General features: G+C 42.3%; 1 protein-coding gene across 1 annotated transcript in view; it reads right to left on the reverse strand.

Annotated features, from left to right (window-relative positions):
- Positions 1–3,976: 3,976 nt before the first annotated feature.
- KIF13A (kinesin family member 13A) overlaps positions 3,977–26,067 on the reverse strand; it is a 216,568-nt gene continuing 194,477 nt past the window's right edge. Inside the window, 14 exon segments of the mRNA XM_060023590.1 lie at positions 3,977–6,162; positions 6,164–6,961; positions 13,370–13,474; positions 13,987–14,138; positions 15,852–15,957; positions 17,041–17,088; positions 18,864–18,937; positions 19,908–20,064; positions 20,214–20,306; positions 21,018–21,194; positions 21,693–21,817; positions 23,185–23,240; positions 24,052–24,178; positions 25,924–26,023. Coding sequence (XP_059879573.1) covers positions 6,124–6,162; positions 6,164–6,961; positions 13,370–13,474; positions 13,987–14,138; positions 15,852–15,957; positions 17,041–17,088; positions 18,864–18,937; positions 19,908–20,064; positions 20,214–20,306; positions 21,018–21,194; positions 21,693–21,817; positions 23,185–23,240; positions 24,052–24,178; positions 25,924–26,023 — 2,157 coding nt within the window. The 3' untranslated portion in view covers positions 3,977–6,123.

Raw genomic sequence — 26,067 nt, forward strand, 5'->3', positions numbered from 1 at the left:
TCTGGTGTTTCTAAGTAGCTTGTTTCTAAGTGGCTTATCTGTGGTTGGTATATATGCTTGGTAAAGATTATGCTGATTCAACAAGTGGACTACTCAATTACATGAAGGTGTGGCACGCTAGACTAAGAAAAGACAAACAATAACAAAGAAACCTAAGAACATCTCTATATGATTTGGTTCAGGCAGATAAAGTTGTTATAAACACCAGTGTCTTCTGGTTTTAAAATGTAAATAGTTACCAGCGTTTTAGGTATCGTGAAAGGGTCAAGTTGGTTTGTACTACTCTTCCCCAAACCAAACTGGACCCCTTTCTGAGTTGATCTTCTTTCACAGACTCCAATTCTGACTTACCTTTTTCTTTGTGAAACATTCATTGTTCTATTAATCAGCCTCTCAATGTCTTCATAAATAGGGTCCCACAAAGATTCGAGAGTTCCTTTCTCAGGGACACAATCTGGCAACGAGAAACCTACAATAATCAGCTCAAAGATGGCGGCTGTTGCCAACTGGGCTCAGATTACAGTGACTGAGGCACTCCAAGCATCTTCTCGAGCTACAGTCTTCTAACTGAATGCAATGATACAGGCACCCCTCACAAAGGAGAGAATAACTTGTTTTTCCAAAAATACACAGCGGTGAGTGTGTGTCCCAGAACCTCAGAGAGATGAAGACTGAGTTTTATTTCAACTTAAATTAACTCACAGTGTCCGAGAAAAAAAAAAGACCATTAAGTGGCCCTCAAATCTACAATTATCTTTCCCCTCAGCTCAGGGGATTAGAAACAAATGACAAGCAGGTTAAATAGAAGACTCTGGGATTTTTCCACTCCTGTCAGCTCCAGTTCATAATGTATTAAAGGGGAGAACTTGTCTCCTGGCATTCTCGAGGAGTCTTCCATATTCCAGGTTCCCCCGCCAGCAGGATGCTGTCCACCCCCAGATGTCTGGGCATGAGAACAGACTGCCTTTCCCCCAGGTTAGGAGAAAACCTGAGACAAACTGCTACGAATTACAGACTGACTTCCTGTTGCTGTTTTCTAATTTAGGAGGTAGGCGCAATATTACAGAAAGACACCTGTCCTAGTGTTAGTGCAGTAAGTTCAAGGCTGAAAACAAAAATCTCTCTACGTGGTTGTGTACTGGTAGCATCCTTTTCTATTGTTAGCTCTTGGTCTAGAAAAGAAAGCAAAAACTCTTATTCCATTACATCTTCTTTCAAGACTTCAAATTTACATGACTGGAAAGCTTTACTTTTTAAAGATTAATCATGTAACTAGTTATCTTTTTTCTCTCCAACATAGTTCTAAAGCTTGAATATTGTAACTTTCAAAATAAGTATTGGCTAGAGAAGGATTTTTGGAAGATCGTATCTGGCCCTTACCTACCCTGAAGGTATTTTTTATGAACAGTTTTTCTACCCTAGAAACGCACGGCTAAATTTTTGCTATGATAAACTGTGTGTCCAAATAATGATAAACAAATGCGATGACAGCAGTAATACCGTACTTTGGAAATTAACTGGTAAACACACGCCTATATTTAACTATCCAGTATGTTCTAAAACCAGTGTGCTCTCCCATAGTCAATGACAAATGACAATGCCCATGACCAAATACCACTGATCTCATACTAGTAAAGGGAATAACAATTTGCTCATTTTGTCTTAAACTATATTTGTGGTTGTCATGATTTATTTAAACATTAAATAGCTGCTTTCCTGCCCCAACTCCCATTCCATAAAATTCAAATAATTTGGGTTTTTCCCCCACCTACTTTTTCCTGGAAGTCTATGTAAGTCACTCTCTTTCGAGAACAGGCTAGACCTAGTTCCTGACCACATCAGAAAGGCTCTTGTGAATCTTTTCTGAAAAGATTCTGGAAAACCATTTTTCGATAACTCTTTCACATTAAGCTACCTTAAGCCACTGTTTCCAGGGTGGCAGGCCCTGCTCCTTCCTCTAAAGAAGTTCTTGATTGTCATGACCACGTGTAACCCACCTCAGCCTGTCTGCTGTAGGTGCTCCCCGCTAATGTCAGTCAGTCTGGACTTGGGACACTCACCACCGCCTTCCGCTCTCTGAAGGCGCCCGGTCCTCCCTTAAGAGGCCTATCCCTCCATGACGCGTCACCAGACAGAACACCAGGAGACACTGACGGAAGCGTGGGCTGAATCCTGGCTCTGCCGCCTGCTGCCTGTCACCAACCACTCCACCTTCGTTTTCCTTTCGTCCAACACTTAATAACAACAGAACCTATGGCATCCGCTGCTGTGAGGATTAAGCGAAATCTATATCAAAAGTTGGGAACAGTGCCTAGTACACAGTAAACCCTCAGTGAATGTTTGCTGTTACTATTATTGTTTAAGCTACAGGGACACGCATATGAACAAATATGGAAAATTGATCTGAAACTAGTGGCAGAGTAATTAAAGACACACAACAGATGTTTTAAAATCGGCATTAGACAGTCTGTATTCTAAAACACACACACACAATCTGTACCAATTAAATACAATAAAGTTGAAAGGGACATAAATTACAGTTTTTCTTTTTTTTAAACAGACAATAGTAAAATACTACAGTCAGCTCACTATACACAAAAATCACAAACAGCAGCTTTGCATTAAAATCTCCAATATCTTACTCATTTACTGATGCTAAGAACTTAAAGGGAAAAGGTACAGCAGGCTGTACACACTCTCTCGCTCCCACGACACATTTATTGCTGTACATCCGGACCAACTGTACAGGCATCTACACAATAGGTACAGAAAGTACTTTTGTAAAAACTTCCACACACATAATCCTTCAGCGTCTCCATCGGTAACAGAATTTTACAAATGAAGACACGGACAGCAGGGTCATCTGTATTCAATCATCTCCTGCGAACACGGTGAAGTGGGCACCTGTGAACTTTACAGCTCATTTCATCTCTTCAGCATTTTTCAAAATTGAAGTAAAACAACAATGGCAAAACCACACCACAACAAAACCACAAAGAGACGAAAATCAACACCCCCTCCCCGCAACCCAACTCTTGGTTTGTCCCTGTGTTGTTTTACAGTAATACTGCTCTCTGCATCCCACCTGCCTGGATGGCCTGGACCAAGGGACCAGAAACGCTGGGGTCAGAGCCCCAGTCACTGTCAACGGTTCCAATTCCACGGCAAGTCAGCAGGCGGCGGGCCAGGTGGAAGACCAAAGAACGGAGCTGTGAGATTTTTCAGTGTGCTTACGAAACAGGACAGAGAACGGCAGCACGTGGCCTGGGAGCCAAGGGGCGTATGGCACCGAACTTGCAGTCAAACACGTATGTACACATAAGACAAGAGTGGACAGCAAAAACATTCAGTCTTATGTAAGTTCTTTGGTTATAAAGAACGGCATTCTGTAACCTTTGCTGCAAAGAGGGATTTACAACCTCATTCTTAGGCAACACAATCTTTTTCATCTGCTCCTGTTCTGAGAGATCGCCCAAGCTGCTTTGGAACGAAGTCCAGTACCTTCCGATTTTCTACAAACCACTTTTCTCCCCCTTTTAGTGTGCGGACTTGTCTGTCTCCAGACATACTATAGATACCATTTCATATACATAACATATACTATTTATAAAAAAAATTAGAGCGTTGACTCCAGATTCTACAGTAAGAACTGATTAAAATTGTACAAGAATAAAGTTTGTTTGAATCTGTGGAGGTTTCTACACAGTGTGGGTGTGTAGTGAGTGCACACAAAAATACTGCCACTTCATTAAGCCGGGATTTTCGGTTCTCTGGAAGAAAGCAGAGGCTGCCGATGCAGCCGAGTGACAAAGCGCGGCTTCTGCCGGCTCGGGAGGGGAAAGGAGGTGGCTCCCGAAGCCGCGGCTTCTCTGCGCTGGTGTGAGGTCCGGCTGGGCCGCAGCACGTTTTAAAGATGGGCTGGTGCTCTGGCTTGCTGCCTCTCACGGAGTGGTCGTGCTCCCCTGGAACACAGAGGCTGGTGAGTGCAGGCTCCTGTCCCCGCCCTCCCCACCCACGGAGACCATCCCCCACGAGGGGCTCTTCCTAGAGGGACCTGCAGGATCTGGCTGACTACGGGATCCAGTTCTAGAATGTACTCTACACAAGGGACGAACCCAGCTCCAAGGCTGAAGATTCTAAGAAAAGTAATGACAGACAGCAAGACCTAAAGTTAAAGTAAAAAAAAAAAAATGTTATTGCTGGGTCTACACTCTAAGTCATACCAGGGTGAGAACAAAAGTCAAACCTGAGTGCTCAAAAAGTGCTCAGACTTTTAACACTGTCAAAACAAATTAAAACCAAGATAACAAAAATACGAAAGCAATTTTTAAAAAAAGAAAAAACCCACCATAGTCCCACATTACCCTGATACAACAAACGTTTTTTGTAAACTCCACTTTTAAACCAAGACCTTTGGCAGGGACACACTATTCTATTCTGGAACCTTTCGAAAGCAAAAATCAGGTAGTGTTCCTGTTACTGGGTTCTAAATAATCCAGGCAACGAAACAAGGCAGGGGTGAGGGGGAGTTTGCTGCCCCTCTTCCCCCTTTTGCGGGCCAGGCCGTGCTTCTAACAGGGCAGCCCTCAGACACCCTACCCTGTATCCCTTCAGCAGAGGGGTTTGTGAAAACCTTATCCCCACACCACCCCTCGCCCCGCTCCAACGGGGACTGAAGCAAAACCTTAGGTGTGCAGGGCAGCGACTCCTGGGAATTCGTATTTTTAAGAGGCATCTTCTCCCAACACCCCCCAGTGGGTCTATTGCACATTTAGGTTTGAGAAGCACTGTTCCAGGGTGAAGAATTAACCCCTGGACCACATTCTTCCTGGACTTCTTGGAAGAAGGACTAAAAAGCTCATGTAGGCCAGCAAAGCAGATTCTGCTTAAAATCAGTGTAAAGGAAGCTGAAGACTTTTAAACAAATGACTGTTTAGCTTGCAAGAACAGTAATGAGTTACTTTATTTTATTCTTATGTTGGGGAAAGAAGTCTTTTCTGAGTTGTAAGAGACCCCACTATTTGTTTTTTGCAGTTTATTTGTGAATATGCTGTATAAATGACCACACACTGAAATTTTAAGGGCTAGTATGGAAGACTTGGGGGAAGAAGCCAGCAAACTGGGATGATAACTTCCTCAGCAAAACAGGGAGGGAGACGCAAGAGGGAAGAGATATGGGAACATATGTATATGTATAACTGATTCACTTTGTTATAAAGCAGAAACTAACACACCATTGTAAAGCAATTATACTCCAATAAAGATGTTAAAAACAAAACAAAACAAAAAAAACCCAGAGAGACAGACGGCATGGCACGCTGATTATCTGCTCCTTCACTGAGCTGCTTTCTATTTCTGTCAGCTTTTTGTTTTGCTAAGACTGGCGCTCCCATACTCCTTACACAGCTATGGCTGGGGTGTGGGATCAAAACAGTGACACTGAATGGGAAGAGATGGTGGTACTCTTAATTATATAATTCACTATTTTCCTTAGGAATATTAGCAAAAACCCACTTTGTTCCAATACGAAAATTAAACACTGTAATAAACCAACTGGGTAACTTCCAAAGCCCACACTTAAATTGCTCAGGGAATTCACCTATGCTTCCCCAAAGCATTTTTTATCCTATGGGCACCAAATGGATGTATTTTCTCAAATCTGCGATGCATCTCTCCCTCACCACCACCCTGTGCTTTTTAACATCTCTGAAACTGCTGATATGATATAGTTTAATTGGAAGTATTTGCTTTAATGATACATAAAATAATAGCGTATCTAATAATCAAAGAAATCACAGATGTGATGAAATATGGTAGATGCTACCAGGATACCTTGGGAGAGCCCGTAATTAAACATCTCGGGGAGTGAACACGAGATTGACTGATCCTTAACGAGGTGAACACTTAATTCAACATGAACCCATATGCTGGTCCTACATATGTCATAACCCCACTCGGAAACTATGACAGCAGACTTGCTCCGCCATAGCCAGCCAGCTGGGCAGCATGTGAACTTGGTCCCCAAGTGGGCCCACTGTCCCTGTCAGAAACATCTGAATGAATCTCTCCTACTAAGTCACTGTGATGAAGGGCCTCTGGCAGTTGGGGCACAATTAGGTGTGCTCACTGATAGCACAGGACCCGAAAGACTGCCCCTGGAATTTATCACCTGGTCACTCTTTGCTGAGGAACACAGCTGGCCAGGGTCCTGTGGCCCATCTGAGACACTCTTACTGTCCATTGTATTTGGTAGGTTCCTCCTACTCGGAAGTTCTCCAGCAGAAGGATCTGTCAAACCATCAAAATCTCTCCCATCTGACACACCCATAAACTCTGTGAAAGAATGGTCCTCGAGGATGTTTGTGGTGTGTTCTATGGTCACCTCCCTGGGGCAGAATTCCCTGGCCGGCTGGCCATTTTTGCTGGAGCAGGGATCTTGTTCTGAACATGAGCTGGTCCTACAGCAGGTTTTGGAGTTTTTCTCAGGGATGCTTTGGGATGATGGGCTCCCTTTGGCTAAGGCACTGTTTTCCTTGAGTGGCACCATAGTTATCTTATCCTTTACCAAGCCTCTTTCTAGTTCTGTCAACTCTTTGTTTGAGGATGGTCTGAAGTCATGCACAAGTGATGCTCCGGGATGCTCACTGGAGTCTGCATCCTTTGTCTGAAGGGCCAGCTGATCTGAGCTATCACTAGAAGGGACCACCATGTCAGACAGGGTGGCATTGGAGGCACTGTGGGAAAAGTAGCCACTGGTGATGCTGCTGGTGGTGGGGCTGCAGGACACTTCTTTCTCCAGGACCTTTGAGTTCGTCAAATCGACTTTAGAAGAAAACCACTCTCTGTTCTCCAAGCTGGCATTGTAAACGCTGAAGTCGGCAAACTCCACAGGTACGTAAGGCTGTGAACTTATCAGCTTCCGGTTAAGAGCTTCTAGATCGTTTTCCTCCTCTTCAGAGTCCTACAGAAATGAAGCAAAAGTCAGCCACGAGCTTCTTACAGCAACTGCATTGTTGAGACAGGCTGTAAACACTATACTGTTAAAGGCATTCACCTTCACATGTTTCTAGTGTTTTTTGTTTTTGTTTTCTGAGTTTGGTTAAATCTTGTCAACTGTCCTGGACAAAGGTACATTATCCTCAGAGATCTGTGAGCATGAACCCATTACCATCCAAGATGAAAAGATTTATTTCTTCTGTGCTCACTCACTAATAATTAGAAACCTTTCCTCCCCTGGTTTAAAGGAAAGGATGGAAGGAAGTGCAGTAGACTTTTAATTAGTTCCTCATGATTAGTTTTCAGTTGGAGATGTTCTCTTTTCTAATTAAATGAGTAGAGGGACAGCCAGAGGCAGAGAAGAGCTGCTGTTTCATATGTTCTTACAATCCTCACCTTAGGGAGCAAAGTGCAGATAAACACGATGATTTGCAAAACGTTTCTGAGCTATTTTATGGGGAGGAAGGGCCGTAAATAAAGGTTCCCCAATGGCAAAAGGGAAAAGAACGCGATTTCAACATCCATTCTCAGTATTACACTAAATATTGTAAGTCTGTAAAATACTGAATTAATCTGACAATTACTATTTTCTAGCATTTTTGAGAAGCATGGAAGAAGATCTGACTAGAAAGTGACGAAGATAGTGAGAGTTAAATGAAAATCTCTTTTGTCAAATAGCTTTAGGATTCTGTTTATAAAGATTGGTAAATATGCAAGAGTGGCTGTTATCATCTTCCAATCTCTCTCCCTGAGTGCATGATTCTTTTAAATTTGGTGGAAAACAATATAAAACACATGGGCATTTTATTTTCAAATAAAAATAGATGATATTACTATCTAGTCATTTCTAATTAACCTCATATACATCTGATGACATTGCAACTATTCCTTTTCTCTTTTAAAACCTGACTTTCATTCAACAATATTCATCAAGCATCCTCTACATGCCAGTCATTGTCCTAAGAACTGAGAATACCAATGCTGAGCAAAGACAGGCATGGTCCCTACCCTTAGGGCGTTACGACTATGGTCCTTGCTCGAAGGATAACCCTGGACACTGCTGGGTGGATGAAATTTCCATCAGTATAACAACAGAGTAACTGTAAAGACCTGGAACCAAAACATTAACGTTACTCATTTCGAGAGAGAGAGAAAAAGAGAGAGAAGAGGTGAGGAAGAGAGAAGGATTGGGGAGGGTGAGGAAAAGCATGCTCCACGGATAGAGCAGATGGGGGTTTACGAATGAACATAAATTTCATCTGCTGAATTTTACAGCAATATTTTCTTTTCTATCTCATAAGATGCTAAATACCTAAAAAATAGCTTAATACTCTTTTTAGATTTTAAAATAGCTTGAATATAAATTAGTTAAAAGCACCAGTAGTCTTAATTCCTTGTCTATTAATTAAAGGTGACTATCAAATATCAGTGATAAAATTCCAGAAATCAGCAAAACAAAATTTTTGGCAACACTAACCTCTCTGTCTTATCTTTAGCTGTATTCTAATTAAATAGCACTGTTAAAAAGGGGGTGGGGTAGAGAGATCTCTCCCTAATGTTGAGAGGAAACGTTTAGTAAAGCAGCAAAAATTGGACAGAACTGTCGGAATCAGTAACCTGCACTATATTTTCTAGATTCTCTACCTGACTTGTTTAGACTCAAAATTGGATTTCAGGTGTTTGTTTCTCTTATATTTCCTTCTAATTTAAGCTGGCAAAGAAACATAATCCCCAAGCCCAAGAGTCTCTGATGCAATTAATTACTAAAAAGTTAGCTGTTGCAAGGAAAACCAAATTTGAAGATGAGAATTTATAATTTGGGGCCTCTTTTTATGCCTGAAGTTACTTCTTCCTAACACTGAGGACAGGTCTGTCATCCTAAAATACAACTTTGCTGAGTGAAATGTTCAAGCACGAGTTTAATGTGTAGAAATAGGTATACACTAAAGGATCAGAATGACCTTAGTAAAACTGAAGAGTCTACAAAAACAAATAGGGATCAGTACCTAGTTATGCACTTGGGGTGGGGTTAAGGTTAGGGCAGTGACCTAAAGAGAAAGGCTAAAGGAGTGGGGACAACTAGTTCCAGAAGAAAGAAAACTGAGTAGAGATGAATCATGTTCCAACATGTAAACGGAGATGGAAAGTTTATGAAGTTATGCCTTCCAAGGAGAAAAGAGGACTTACTTGGCTTAAATTGCATTTTAAGGGAATTTGGTGAGATTTTTTTGGGGGGGATGGGGGGAGACAGTATCGCTTGGTTCTGTACCTTTTATTTATTATTATTTAAAAAAATTTTTTTTTCTAAAAATAAATTTATTTATTTATTTATTTTTGGCTGTGTTGGGTCTTCATTGCTGCACATGGCGAGCGGGGGCTACTCTTTGTTGCGGTGCGTGGTCTTCTCACTGCAGTGGCTTCTCTTGTTGCAGAGCACGGGTTCTAGGGCTTCAGTAGTTGTGGTTCGCAGGCTCTAGAGCACAGGCTCAGTAGTTGTGGCGCACGGGCTTAGTTGCTCCACGGCATGTGGGATCTTCCTGGACCAGGACTTGAACCCGTGTCCCCTGCACTGGCAGGTGGATTCTCAACCACTGCGCCACCAGGGAAGCCCCATTTTATTTATTTTTTAATTGAAGTGTAGTTGATTTACAACGTTCTGTTAGTTTCTGTTGTACAGCAAAGTGATTCAGTTATACAGTATATACTCTTTTTCAGATTCTTTTCCACTATAGGTTATCCCAAGGTATTGAATATAGTTCCCTGTGCTATACAGTAGGACCTTGCTGTTTATCTATTTTATATATTAGATAAACATTTTATACCAGAAACATTATTTATCATTTTACTTTAAAGGAGACTAAACTAAGAACCTTCCTACTGTGTCTTAAGGACAAAAAGAATGAAAACTCTTCCTAAAAGTGGGACATGGAGTCAAGTTCTCAAGCTTCTCTACAGCTACAATATTCATGATTTGATTTTTGAGATTTAGTTTATGCAGCTGATATTTACCTATAGACAAAACACCTTGATTTTAAGAAGGAATCAAAACCCACATTAAAACAGTGACCTTCTGGACTTCCCTGGTGGCGCAGTGGTTAAGAGTCCTCCTGCCAATGCAGGGGACACGGGTTCAAGCCCTGGTCTGGGAAGATCCCACATGCTGCAGAGCAACTAAGCCCGTGAGCCACAACTGCTGAGCCTGTGCTCTAGAGCCCGCGAGCCACAACTACTGAGCCCGCGAGCCACAACTACTGAGCCCGCAAGCCACAACTACTGAAGCCCACGCGCCTAGAGCCCGTGCTCTGCAACAAGAAAAGCCACCGCAATGAGAAGCCCACACTCCGCAACGAAGAGTAGCCCCCGCTCACCACAACTAGAGAAAGCCCGTGCACAGCAATGCAGACCCAACGCAGCCAAAAATAAAATAAATAAACTTTTTAAAAATTAAAAATACCCAAAAAAACAGTGACCTTCTGAGTGACTTTCACCTGATTAAAGTCATTTTCACTCCCACTCTAATCAGTTGTCCCTCAGAGAGACGGTCTGTTTTCAAAAAGACTCCATCAGCCAAGGGTCTCCAGTACTTCTGTCCATGGTACTAAGGGGAGGGCAGCCCCTTTTTAGAAACAGCAGCAGCAGGTAATGAAACTGCACTATCTTTGGGAGCCTCTGGAGTCAGCCCAATTCTGCCAAGGGATGGGGTTTTTGTTCTGATGCTCTCGTTAAGTGTGAGACCTTGGGCAAATCACTCAACAAGTCTCGTGTTTCCTCTTCTGTAAAACGAGAGACAAAAACCATATGCTGTCTATGCAAGACCCAAGAGAGGGAGAACTGACTTTCTTTCTGCTCTTCTGTCTGCATCATGACTTAAAAAGAGAGACTCCAAAGGCATACTGTTGCTTTTATCTTATTCACAGAAGACACAAAGTGTATTTATCTATCTTCCCAAATTGATGAGACAACAAAGAAAAAAAAAAAAGACTCTTTTCAGACATCTGCCGCAGAGCTACATGAGAATAAATGTGTGTAGTTTTAAGCCCCCCCCCCCAAAAAAAAAAGTTAAGCACAGCTATATTTACTGTATTTTATGTGAAACGATAGGTTTCTTTGGTAACTAGATGGGCTGCAAAATAAAAGGAACAATGTCCCAATATCACTTCTCAAAAATGATTGCAAACTCCTTTGATCAGACTGAACCATTGATTCGCCCTCTAAGTTTCCAAGAGTGGAAAAGGAAAGAAAGTGAATAGGGAACACAGGAATAAAGCAGTTTATACTCATTTGTAAGAAGAGAAATAAAATGAAATCTTCCAAAAGAGAGACTAGAACCTCAGATCAAGCAAGTAATATTCTTATAATCTACCAAAACATCCTGGAAAAGCTGCTATCTGCAATAAATCAGACAGTTCAATAGTTTCAGAGATGAAGAGTGTGCAGTGCACTAGATTTCTACGGAGAGTAGAGGCAGGTCTCTCAAGTAAGATCGCAGCAGGAAAAATGGTTCCATCAAACCCTGCTTAGTGGGTTTCATGTTGTGTCTGATCACACAGAATCTAACTACTGCTCAAAACTTCCTGGGTTTTTCCAAGAGAATCTGGTTCCATTCTACCCTCTGCTAGCTAAAAGTCCTGAGATGGGTTTTATTTTAAAATAATAAAAGGAAAGTAAAGAAAATAACTATAATGCAAATTGTGAACAGTGAGACTAGCTGCTGGGCAGCCCCAGAAGGGCCATCCAGCAGTCCCTTGACGGTGTGCTCTAGCAAAAGGTACTGTTAAAATAGGTTAAAATTTAGTGCCCGTGCAACATGGTGATGGGTACCACGTCAATAAACAGACAGAACCAACCAGCCAGAGAATGGAAGGGGTAATAGATTAGCCACCTGGCCTTTTTAGCCCATGCCGAAGCCTTTATTAGTTAAGCAGGGGGAGGTCACGTATGTGACTGAAGAGCTCACTAAGATTGGGGGTGGTGAGGGGCAGCTGTTGGCATGTAGGCTCTTCTCCAGCAGGGATTGGGGGGCGAGGGGGACTTTGGGAGAGAAGGACAGGGAGGACACAGAGACAGTGTGGGGGAGATGACGACTTTCCTTCTTTCCTCCATGGACAGGAAGACTGAGAAGGTCATTTCTTAAGATCCCCTAGTGCTCCAAGCATGCAGGAGCCTGGCCAGCTACATGTCCTGGTCAAGTTCTAGTCAGCTTCACACAGTGTGCATTTGCAGCATATTCTAGAACCTAGAGGTTAAAAGACCTCATGCTGATGACCCTTTGGAATGAGTCTGACATGGTGCAGCTGGTAAAGGAAAGGGCCCACACTCTGCCCACAGAGCAGACTGCATGCGGGTGTGAACACCAAGCAGCCCACTTCAGCTCCAAGCTGCACCCAAAGCGTAGGAAAGCACAGGAGAGGGAAAGCGTAGGAAAGCACAGGAGAGGGAAAGCGTAGGAAAGCACAGGAGAGGGAAAGCATAGGAAAGCACAGGAGAGGGAAAGCGTAGGAAAGCACAGGAGAGGGAAAGCGTAGGAAAGCACAGGAGAGGGAAAGCGTAGGAAAGCACAGGAGAGGGAAAGCGTAGGAAACCACAGGAGAGGGAAAGCTGAGACACAGAATCAGAGAGTTCTTTCCAGGCATGAGAATACACACTTGCATTTTTGAACTGAGGTATCGCTTATGATCCCAAGTGCCTGGTACATAGTGTTTTAAAAACTCTCCAATTTGAAATGTGAAAACCCAGTGCTAGGGAATGAGGTTTTTCAGGTAGAGTTTCAACCTACCAGTGGTAAAATACAGGTAAGCCCTCCTGAAAGCAGGACTGACACCGAGGGAGCTGGAATCTAGTTTGCCAGCAAATTAAAAGAGGCTACCTGAGAGGTACAGATGATGAGGATGGGCAGTGATGGATGGTGGAGAGGCTACGAACTACAGGGTAATCTTGACAATAGCATCAGGCAACACAAAAAAGCTCTCAAACACCCACAGCTAAACGAAAGAATACTTACTCCAAGTAAGTGCAATTCCTCTATGTAGATTAACTTCAGAATCTGGGCAATATGCACAGGCTCATTAGAAAGATTCATTATTAGTTAAAGTGATCTCTGTGTTACGCTTTTTAAAGATAAGAATCATTAAAAGTGGCTTTTTCCTTTACACTAAGCAAAATAATAGTAAGTAAATAAATAGAAGGAACACTTAGAAAAATCACAGGTCACGGCCACAACCATGCAAAATTTCATTACCGATGATCACGTGTTTTAAAAAAAAAAGCCAAGACTCAATACAGATCTTAATTTCTTAAGTATTTGGATGACTGTCTGTGAAAGGGCCTTAAACCCACCACCAGGCAATATGACAGAAATGGTTCCAGGACTTACAATCTTCTTCCCACGTTTGCTATTGTGTTCTACAGGCATGCTGCTGCCATTGCTTCCCGAGGGCACAATGCAGCCAGGGTTATGTGCCTGAGGTGGAGACATGCTCTGCAAAGGTTAAGACACACAGATGCATCACACACAGAAGACAACGACGGCCGACATACACGTTAAGTACGTGCACGTTAGAAAAGCAATGCAAACACTTGTATTACATGTGAGTAGTGCAGCCAACAACTGTGCAGGCTTGAGTCAAACTACTGATGAAATCTGACAAGACTACACAAATTCTATGGCAAATAGCATAACCAAATTTATCAAATCAAAAAAAATGCCTTTCATATTTTCAAAACACCTAGGAGACATCTCTTTCTCACTTGAAATAAATACTCTGAAAAAAGCCATAAACACAAAGAAAACAGCAGTAACAACAAACAAAACACTCTACCATGACCCTGTATGCTTGAGAAAGAGATGTTTACTCCAGAACAGGAACCATGGAGTGATAGCCCACACATGTCAACACGTGGCATCTGACTTTGTTAATGCACAGCGTTCCTTCTCCACAGGCATAACACGTCCATTCTATTGTACATGGTACAGACAAGGCAAGCATTTACCTCCTGGCTTAGAAGAGGCCTTGCTTCAAGCGCCATCCTTTTCTTATGCTCTTCTTTTACAGGCATTAAGGGCTTGAAAAACTTTGGTGGCTGAGGTGAGAATGCTTTAAAAGGGCTGACTGTTAAGGCATGAGGATTCTCTGACGTACAACCTGGGGAAGACAAAAGGCATGGGTTGACGGGCACAGGGCACCAACACACAAGAAGCGAGGCAGTGACCAAGCCAGAGGAATATCTGGCGTAACAAAGAGATTAGTATGTGAGTACAGTTGACCCTTGAACATCTCAGGTTTGAACTGCGTGGGTCCACTTATATGCTGTTCATGCTATGCTTTCTGAATGAAATGCTCTCTCTGCTTTTCCTTTTTTTCAATAAATCTACAGTCGGCACTCCATAGTCTCGGGGTGTTTTGGTATACACGGGGGCTCCTGGAACCAGTCCCCCGTGGATCCTCAGAGATGACTGTACTTGGCTGAGCATAAAACGGAGGTAGGCAAAAATGCAGATGTATCTACAAAGTTACAAAGAGTCATCAAAGGGCTGGACAGCAGCAAAGAAATCAGAAACCAAATTTTCTACCTTCTTTTCAAGATCCAGCTTAAGCATTACTTAACAGACCAATTTCAACTCATGCTGATTTTCTTTTTTTAAAAACTTTTTATTTATTAGTTTGTTTATTTATTTATGGCTGCGTTGGGTCTTTGTTGCTGCGTGTGGGCTTTCTCTAGTTGCGGCGAGCGGGGGCTTCTCTTGTTGCAGAGCACGGGCTCTAGGCACATGGGCTTCAGTAGTTGTGGCATGCAGGCTCATCAGTTGTGGCTCACGGGCTCTAGAGCACAGGCTCAGTAGTTGTGGCGCATGGGCTTAGCTGCTCTGCGGCATGTGGGATCTTCCCGGACCAGGGCTCGAACCCGTGTCCTCTGCACTGGCAGGCGGATTCCCAACCACTGCGCCACCAGGGAAGCCCCCATGCTGATTCTCTATCTCTCTGAATTCTCAGAGCCCTTATAAACTATACATGCATTTTGGCATTTTATCATTTCCTAACTTATTATTTTCTATGTACATGTCCACAGTTGGATTTTAAGATCTCGGCATCTGTCACTGCATACAGCAAGGACAAGCTCAATACATACCCAGTGAGTGAGCACTGTGTAAGTCTTCTTGCAAGTCACTTTTCCCTCAAGCCACCCTGCTCCATATGACTAAGAAGGACGATTCTTCTTTCTTGCTTTTACTCATTTCTTACCTTTTTGGGCTTCTCTTTCTCCTTCTATATTTTCTCCTCAATTCACTGGTACAATGGCACACAGTAGGTAAAATATAAGGGATAAGTAAGGTAACAGAGCCGATTTACATATCCTAAGAATGCTGTTCCCTTCAGGGCATTGGGAGATTATATATTATATTTAGGTAATAATGTTGTCATCAAATTCATTTCTGGTATCAGTTTTGAAATTTCCTTAGGGACCAGAGACATGTTCTCCTAAAATATACTTTGATTCCAGCACAAAAACATGACGGAGGTGGATATTCTTTTGGTAAAGAATGAAATCTAACCATAACGTAATAAGATACGTGTGTCTCAAAACTGACTTCAAAATCAGGAAATGATACATGAAATGTGATTTGAAAATTACAAGTGTTGCACAAAAAGCCTATTATTAATTGGATGATATAATGTATACAAAGCGAAACAAAAAAGTGAACAGGATATGTTCTATTCAAGAAGACAGTTTTGGATCATCTAGCAAACTAGAATTTCAGTTTCCTACCATATTATATGTCATCTATAAAAAAATTTCCCCCCATGCCTTTCCTAAGAAATTATAAAGAAATAACACGGAAAAAATCTCACTACTACCTTCTTTACTCCTTCGAGGTGAATCCCTGGGCAAAGTTCCATAACACGATACATCCTGGTAACTGGGGCTGTAGTCAGACATGTCTAACTGGTTCTCTGGCCAACCCTACAAGGTAGAAACATGGGTTAACCGTAATTAAGTCCCTCTAAAATGAGAAATGGGGACTTCCCTGGTGGTCCAGTGGTTAAGACTCTGCACTCCCAATGCAGGGGATACAGGTTTGATGCCTGGTCAGGGAACTAAGATCCCATGTGCCAGGCAGTGCACCAAAAAGAGAGAGAGAGAGAGAGAGAGAGAGAGAGAGGGAGAAATGAAGCCTGATTTGAGGGTTGTTTTCTATTTTTTAATGGCAGTATGTGCTCTTCATTCATTTTTATTATTAAATAGATCTAACATGTAGAAAAGTACTGAACAATATGACAAGTGCTATCATACCCAAGGTATACCTGGAGTGAATAAATAATTTAAAGACCAAACAACAACACTTTTGAGAGTAAAACAGTTCCACCGATATTTTTCCTGGGTAGTAGGCATAAGCTTGAACTTCCCCAGGCAAACCTGGTGGTACGATTACTCTACATATACTTGAGATTTAAAAGTTTCAAGCTGGCATAAGATATTGGTATAGTAAAGGGAGAAACCTCCTCCTTTATATCATATAAACTTAGTTAATCCTACTCCAACTTCTCAGGAGATGTCTATCTCCAAGGACAAGATTTTAAACTTCTTGAAGACATAATCTGTGTTTATACTTTTTGAATCATCTACTGTCCCTAGAATAGTAATTTACATACAATATATGTTAAAGAAATATTTGAATATGAGAACACTGTAAAATGTCCTTAATTTCAAGGTCCTAATTTTCTGCATTTGAAATAATTTTGATTTTGCTGTGGTGGATGTAATACCTTCTTAGGTCATTTAGAGTTAGACCCATAAACACACAGATATTTATTCAATTATGTGTCATATGATCCTGATATGGAAGGTGTCATGCTAAGTAACAATGTAACACTCAGAGTGCACAGCAATTTCACATCCAGTATTTGAACTTGGAAATGGACATGTAGAGACAATGATCTGCATCAGGTTAAGGTGGGAAGTCCAGAGATCTTAAAAACCCCAATATATCCTAACTTTCCAGACTCAGATTCTACTAATAACCTGGCCATGCCCACGGGTACACACCTTATCATCATCGTCAAAGCCAGAAAGGTCTGGTCGACTAGAAGAGACCTGTAAGGGATGAATGGTTTTATCAATGTGGTTTATATATTTAACGTAACTAACTAAATAAAATATCACACATACAGTTGAAGGCTGTTATGACCTTCTCCTTCCCTCTTTCTTTCTTCTAATATTTATTATTTCCTTATTTATTTGAATTTATTATAATTCTGCTCTAATATTTATCATTACCCTCTTTAAAAATATTCTGATTTTCTTTTTCTAACTTAAAATATTTTTATCCATAAATATTTCTTTATGAATCTCTAAAAGATAAGAAATTCCTACGCCCTTTTTAAAACCATAATACCATTATCACATCTTAAAAAAATTAAGTGATTCCTAAATAGCATCAGATGTCCCATTAGTGGTCAAATGTCTATAAACATTATCACAGTTAATTTTGAATCAGGATCAAGATAGTTAATATACTGCAACTGGATGATATATCTTGTAAGTCATTTTTAATTTACGAGCTTTCCCTTTTCTCTAGATCATTTTTTTCCTGTAACGTTTCCCACAGTCTGGATTTTGTTAAATGAATCCCTGTGGTATCACTTAACATTTTCCTCTGTCCCCTGTAAATATTAGTAGTTAGATCTACAGTCTTGACCACACTTAGGTTCAATTTTTTTGGAGGGGTAGAATACTTCATAGGTGGTGTTTCCTTACCTTTAAAAATATATGCTTTCCTCATTATTTTTAATATAATTAATATTTTAATAACATTTATAATATAAGATCTATAAATTTCCTAACAATAGCTCTAGCTCTTTCATTTTCTCTACCATCTAGTATTCTGCAGTATAAATGGAATAACAGGAAACTTAGGGCCAAGGATTTCCCTCTAAGTACCACTTTAACTGCATCCCTCAACTGTTGATATATGTACCATTTTTTATTATCATTCAGTTCTAAATACATCCTAATTTCCATTATGATCTCTTCTTTGACGCCTAAATTAATTAGAAGACTTTTTTCAATTTACAACTATATGAGTCTCCTATTATCAATTTTAAGAACTGAACTGTGGTCAGAAGTAATCTGCATGAAAGTGATTGTAGGGATTTGCTTTTCGGACTACTGTTAAGACAGCTTTCATAAGCGTTTACTGTGTGTTTAATCATTATCTGACAATTCTTGAGAACGGGAAGGCAAGTAACAGTTTTCCTTGAGAGGATCTGACTTTCTGCTGCTCCTGGAAAGAGGCTACTTTGCAGTGGTCCGCGTACTGCTCTGTCCTTTCTTCCCATGACAACGCTCCCCTCCAGTGGACGTAGCTTCTGTCAGTTGGATTTCCTCTATGGAATGGTTGAGGAAGGTAATCAAAATAAAGACCAGGCGCTATGGAAGGGTCTCTACGGAGGAGTCTGGTGCCCTATCACCCTGATGGGCAGCACAGTAAGATCCACTGGGGCAGCTAAAAGGGGGTATGTAGACAGGCTCAAGAGCAGCACTCAGCAGCTCTGCCAGCAGGTTTCTACCTGACTCGACCATCCCTAAACCAACTACATTCTATTTACATCTCAAAAAACGTCTTTCAAGGACATAACTTTATGGAGAGAAATTTGCAAGATTCCACTAAGAGCCCAGGCACGTGACACGTAAGGGCTCTCTGGAAGCTTCGCTAGAAAAGAGGAGTGGGCCTGGCACCTTGGGATGCCCACACTGGTGCCGAATGTTCTATCCCCATCTGTAAACCCCGACCAGAGGTCCCCTGACTTGCTGCACCCCAAACCCTGAGATGCGTCATGCGGGCGGCAGCCCCTCGCGGGTGAGCTCACATTATGAACATTTGGTGTGCTGAGGCTTCGCCGCAGGTGCCGAGCTTTGGTGGAAAGCGCTTCTTTGACCGTGACTGCCTGCAAATTTGAAAAGGACATTTATTTTTCTTCCTCTGATGACAAAAGTAATATATGTTTATTGTGGAGGATTTAGAAAGTATAGAAATAAAGATCATTTCAATCCTGCACTCCCTCTCCCCCCATATTTACAAAACTGTAATTGTATTGTATCTTTTTTTTTTTTTTTTTTTGCTTAATTTATCAAAAGCATTCCTCATAACTAAAACCAGGAAAACTGCAGAACTAAAGACATTTATGGTGTGGACTTTTATATAGGTGGGCAGAGAAAACATCGATGAAATACCACTAACTATATATCTCACTTGGGAAATTACAATCAACTTTTATGCTGCTTGTGTTTCACTCGTGCAGCAGTTTAGGTGGGACTAAAGGAAGATTCTTCTGACAAACGCCAATCTTAGTCCTCTTGTTGTTCAAAGCACACTTTCCATTAACTTCAGCTACTACCTCGACTGAATGACATCTCCTGTGCAGTTCCACTACCTAGTGGATTATTTTCACCTGAATATCCTGCTTTTGCCACAGAAGTTAATCTGGGTCCAAAAATTAGGGAGAGAATATGTGGTTAAGCACGTGGGCTTTGGAGTCAAGCTTTCTGGGTTTACATCCAACTTTGTACCCTTCTTAGCTGGGTCACCTTGGGCAGGTTGGCTAACTTCTGTCAGCCTCAGTTTTCTCATTTACAAATGGGAATTATGACAGTATTTACCTTGTAGGGTTATCTTGAAGATTAAATGAAATAATGTATCAATATTACTTAGGCGGTATTCAATAAAAGGTAGTCATTTGAATTTGTGTTACTATTTTGTCAAAGTAACTATTTTGTCTAATGAGAGGGCTACTCTCTACCAGTTTTTCTTCTCTGATAGATTGAGAGAGGAAGTGTTTGGGAAATACATTCATCTTTGTCCATTTGGGGTGAAGGCTGGTGATCTCACCCTCTGGTCCAGATGCTGCAGTTACTTGCCTGCCGGAGCCGTTCCAGGCTCAGGATGTTCTCCACCTGCAGCACGCCTCGCGTATACTTCTCGATGTACGTCTCCCCGTCTGCTGTGCCTTCGTTCTCACTCCTCGCTGCCAGGAGAGCCAGAGTCTCCCGGTCCTCAATCTCCTCTGTTGCCTAACGAGACAAGAAGGCAATTAGAATACTTTTACCTGAACAACATTTTTCTCAAAACGGTGGTGAGAAAATGATTTAAACGTTTTGAGATTTAATGCATTCTCCAATACTCACATTTTGATATTTTTTAAAAGTAATACATACTTTACCTTTGGTATGTTGGATACTATTTCATAGGTTACACCACAGGAATAAAATATATTCTTCAGTGATATTCTCCTCTTTAAACTCTGGGTGAAACTCTGGTAGAAAAGGAAAGCTGAATTAAGCGATGTGGAAAACAGAAGTTATTTAGTATTTTACAAATTGTAACAGCATCATCAATTACTACGTTTTTGATATATACACAACACTTAGTAAAACAGAAAAAAACTGAATGGAAAAATCCTTGTCTCCAATCCTGAAGGACAATAACGTCCAGCTGTTATTTAGGGATCAGACTGCAGGATTTGCAGCCGATCCAGGGTTTTCCTGTGGTTGCTCCTTTTTCCCACTTGCCGTCTTTCTACTTGATCTTGTCAGGGTTTAATGAATCTATCCTGGCACAGTCAGAAGTCAACTCAGAGGATAAGTTTTGCTGACAGCACCTCTGAGATGAGATCGGGGGAAGCACTAGGATAGAGATTTATTTGGAGCCTACCTTTGTCCTGGTTTTGTCACTAACCCTCTTGGACCAGGCGCTTAACCTTTTTCAAACAATAAAATGTCATAACTCCACTGCCTCCTAAGATTATGGGCCACAAATCGGTCAAGGTGGAAAAGTCCTTTGGTGGATGACATTTACCCCTGCTATCCTCATACCCTGTTATCTTGGATAAATGAGAATCAGATTATAACCTGGTAGCGATTTGCACAGCCACTGTATTAACACCCCAAAACACTACTTTGTGATAGAGAGAAGGAAAAAACTCTGTGCTCATGTATGAAACGGCACAATCGGGCCCCGTTACTACCTGTTTGTTGTAAATATTGGCTGCAATCCGTTTCCGTAACACCAGCTCCATAGCAGCCGGGTGGCTGAGCTGGACTGTGGTCTTCACTATCAGGTAAATCCGTTCATTTTGTGGGGTGACCCTATTCAAGTGAACGGAGTCATGCACCGAGGAGTCCCAGGAGGCTGTGGCTGAAACCTAGGGATGGGGGAAGGATGGGGACATGGAAACAAGACAACTCAGGTGGAGCAGTTTTATGTCATGCACTAGAAAGAAAATAAATGCCACTCTACATTGAATCACAGAGGTTTTTCCTCGCCTTTTTAAAAAAGATATTTATTTATTATTTATTTTGGCTGCGAGGAGGGGTCTTAGTTGCAGCATGCGGGATCTTTAGTTGCAGCACGCGGGATCTTTAGCTGTGGCACATGGGCTTCTTAGTTGCGGCATGCATGCGGGATCTAGTTCCCCAACCAGGTATCGAACCCAGGCCCCCTGCATTGGAAGCACGGAGTCTTACCCACTGGACCACCAGGTAAGTCCCTCCTTGCCTTTTTGACAACACACACATTCTATTTTTTAAAGTTCCCAGTCCTCTTTCCCAAAGTCCAGACCACAGCAGTTTAATGGGCAGAGAGGCCCACAGGCATGTGCATTAATCTGAAGCCCTTTAAGAGATTCTTAAAGGTCAGTTACCTCCTCATCACTGTGCTTTATGATGGGCAGGTAGAAAAACTGGCTGCCATGCTCCTTGGGGAGGATGGAGTTCACGCCCGATGCATGGGGGCCCACAAGCTGCTCATTGGCACTGAGGTCATCCGCTGACCAAGTCCAGGGCACAGAAGCAAAAGTGGGGGAAACAGATTTTTTAAGCAAGCATCCAAAATTTTTAAATATGCTTTTTACAGATGAAGTTTACATGTAATGCAATTTTATTGAGTTTTTCATTCCTGCAGTTGAAACAGTAACTCCACTAACTACAACAGCTTCTATCCTTTACAGAAACAACTTCAGGAGCCAAAAAGGTGCCTTTGTGACTCTCCTATAAATGGCCTGAATATATTCTATATGTAGTCCTGGGAGCAAATATTTTCACTACATAAACACACCTTAGAATTTTGCTGCTTTCTGTCAATTCCTCCTTTAACGTAGTGTTAAGTTTGTGGTCCTACTTACATAACTTACACTAAATTAGAGATGTGAGTGGTTATCGCTTCTCGGCCTTTTGGCTCAGATCAAGTGTAGAGATTTGGATGGTTAAATTATCAATTTAGAAACAAAGTTCTGAGCACTTGGGACAAATGTGAAGCCCATCTTTTTCCAATGTCCTACCCAGTGTAGGATTCACCCTTCACAAATCTCTGTATAGAGTCATCCAGTCTTTGCTTGTATAATGGAGAACCTCCAATAATGGGGAACTCACCACTTCATGAGGCAACGGTCTATTTCTAGGCTTTTAAAAAAACTGTTCATATGAAGAGCCAAAGCCAACCTCCTGTGTCTTCCATTCATCCATTACTGGTCTTCCCTCCAGAAGACAGGTTTTCAGGCTGTGCTTTGAGGATCCCAGGGGCCCTGCAGAAAGGCCTGCCAGAGCCTGCCCATCCCCAAACTCAGCAACTCTGCTTCCGTATTCCACACATGGGGTTCCATTCACAAGTTCACACTGAAAATGGATTTTACTGCTAATACACGTTGAAAACCCTTGTTCTGTATTCGCCCAGGTTCAATCTAATTTCTACAGTAAAGGACAACCCTTCATGCAGGGTTACAGATGATCGTGTTCTAGAAACAAAACAAATGGGGGTGGGGTGGGGAGCAAAGGGCACCAGTCAGAAATGCAGATTCCTGGGCACCTGCAATGCATAAAGATTCAGATCTCTAAGGGTGATTACCTTCTCAAGTAATTTCCATGTCCATTACTGTTTCAGAGCAATAACTGCTCTCATGCCTTTGTATGCAATTCTCAATCTCTCAAGTGCTGTCTTTTTAAGAATAAATTTCCACATCTGTCTTCTAGTGATTCGACATGTCATGGCTTTATATATTTGGTTGGAGTAAAAATGTCACCTAAATATGGCATGTGCGTGATTAGGCAAGTGATTTAATGATCAAAATACTGCAGGTCTGATTAGATTACAAACCTAATGCAATGTGATAAGCCTTGGAATGTCAGGTTCAAACTTACCGTTCAAATCAAGGAAGAGAACAGGTATGTGGGTTTCCATTCCAGGTGGTGGGATCCTAAATTTAATAACAATATTTAATCATAACAAAATATGTGTTTTACATCTTGTTAAATAACCAAACACGACAGAGGTATGAAAGCAGAAGAGAACCACTGTGGAGTCAGATACAGGTTCTACAAATGAGATATTTTCACAGATCTTGTCAGCCTTCTTAACACAAATCATGGGAATTATGTGACTTATATAAAGAATTATAGTCATATGAATTACATGTAATTAATTGAAACACAGATTATTTGAAGGCTCTCTGAGAATAATTCTAGTGATGGGAAGAAGGGTTAGAGGAGGAACAGGGGACAGGATCGATTTGCCTCCAGAGCCCAGGATCCCATGCTGTTTCTTCTGGGCATTAGGACTGACTGATCAATCCATTGACTGACTGATCATTGTGGATGTAGTGCTTAAGTGCTGACTCTCTGTTGAGTCAAAATAAACAGGCAGGAGGGCAAATAAGAAGACATATTTTCTGCCCTTTTCAAGTATGCTCTGGAAACACCCTTCTTTCGACCCAAGATATGAGAATGTCTGGAGATCAGGTAATCATGTCCAAGGTGCTCATGCCAAGGGCTGGAGGGCTGTCTGTCTGACTCCTGGCCAGTGATAAGTGCTCGCTGGCTTCCTGTGAGTGGAAGATGGTTGCAGTGGGCAAGAAGAAGACGGAGGGGAGTACTAGGGCTGGGTGGCCCTTCCCTGGACAGCTCACAGTACTTAACATTTTCTGTGACAGTCCTGGCAGGTCACTTGCATGACCCGCCACAGACCACGGCACCATCGTCAGGCCTGCCCAGAAGGAAGGGCGGACTCACCAGTCGGCAGGCGCCCCGGGGATCCCGCTGCCCGGCGCAGGCACCAGCACGGCATTCCTCTCCTCCGTCAGCCCCACCCACTGCTCCACCAGACGGGCTTCCCGCTCTACGTCGTCCTCTGTCTTCTCTGTGGGACAAAACGAGGACATGAGCGCCAAGAGGGAGAAAGGACAGTTTCCAAATTTAAATCTATTTGCACTCAGTGGTACCCACAAGTGCCTTAAACATCCACGGTGTCCCAAATAGGGAATTGAGGCTTTGAAGTTTAAGACGGAGCACCCAGACAAGCTCAGAGAGGCTAGGACACTAGCCTAGCAGATCATAAACCCAGGAAGAGTGGAAAGAGCGTTGGAACAGGGATTAGAAGACTTGGGTTATTTTTCTAGTTCTGTAATTTTGGAAGGTCGTTCAACAGATGAGTCTTAGCTTCCTAATTTGTCAAATAGGGTTAATACAAGTCATGTCTACTTCAGGCACCTGTCAGAAGGATCAAGTGCAATAATGGATGTGACATTGCTTTATAAAACCACACATCATTTTATAAGGATAGAGGATTAAAAAACACCATATATTGCATTCTGCAAAACTAACTTGTTTTCCTTCATGCTCGTTATGAAAGGGATTTTATTTGATCTATTTTGCAATCCTCTTAGCCTAGTTCAACTCTGGAGTTACCTGGGCACAGGCAAAGTGAGTTTTCATTAGCAGGTTGAGTACACACATACACACACTGAGGCCAAGAGCAGAACGCGGAGGCAAGATGTTTTATTGGGGAAGGACTTTCGCCGACTTCTGCATGAAGTGGATTCACATTCAGAATATGTCCTTCGGTGGAGAACCAACCACACTGAGTGAATCGTTCACTCAGGATGAGAAACCAGGGTTTTACTTTTTGTTTTTAACTCATTTTTACTTATTTATTTTTGGCCGTGTTGGGTCTTCGTTGAGCTGCACGGCCTTCTCATTGCAGTGGCTTCTCTTATTGTGGAGCACAGGCTCTAGGTGCGCGGGCTCAGTAGTTGTGGCGCACGGGCTTAGCTGCTCTGCGGCATGTGGGATCTTCCCGGACCAGGGCACGAACCTGTGTCCCCTGTATTGGCAGGCGGATTCTCAACCACTGCGCCACCAAGGAAGCCTGAAACCAGGGTTTTAAGAGCAGATTTCTGCTCTAGAATCCAAGTGGCCATTGCCAGCGTAAACAAACTGAATCCTCGGAGCTGGGTGGTGGCGAGTGGACCTGCAGGCCGGCTTCAGGCCACCCAGAAGGAGCCAAGAGCATGGCTACCACCCAATGGTAGCCACAGCCCACCTGCCAAGTGTCGTGGCTTCACAAGTGACCGTTTAGCTGCTGTCAGTCCCAGGTTCTGAGCCTGGAACACCTCATGGGGAGATGTCGATATTGATGGCATTTGAATTCATCAAAACAAAATCTGAATTTAACGTTTAATGTCAGTTAACTCAAGTAATGAAACATTACTTTCAAATTCAGAGCCTGCTTAAACACTGTACACTAATGATTCACTAATATCTATAATTGTCATGGGGGTCAAAAAGCTAAGACACAGCAGTCCAGCTAAGGGAGGAAAACAGCCTACCACTACTGTCTAGAAGTGAAAAAACTACTCCCAGCCAAGAGTTTAATCTCACATACCTTTTTTTTTTTTTTTTTTTTGCGGTACGCGGGCCTCTCACCGTTGTGGCCTCTCCCGTTGCGGAGCACAGGCTCCGGACGCGCAGGCCCAGCGGCCATGGCTCACGGGCCCAGCTGCTCCGCGGCACGTGGGATCCTCCCGGACCGGGGCACGAACCCGCGTCCCCTGCATCGGCAGGCGGACTCCCAACCACTGCGCCACCAGGGGAGCCCTCACATACCTTTTTTATTGCTGACTTTTTTAATCTGTTCATCTAGGTATTCTCGCCGTTTAATGAGGGCATCAGACCACCTCTCTCTCACACAGTTTAAGTCTTCTTCCTGGCATCAGGGAGGGAAAACATTTTCCTGTAGAGTACACAGAT

The sequence above is a fragment of the Delphinus delphis genome, chromosome 10 (assembly GCF_949987515.2).
Source record: "Delphinus delphis chromosome 10, mDelDel1.2, whole genome shotgun sequence".
Taxonomy (NCBI): Eukaryota; Metazoa; Chordata; class Mammalia; order Artiodactyla; family Delphinidae; genus Delphinus; species Delphinus delphis.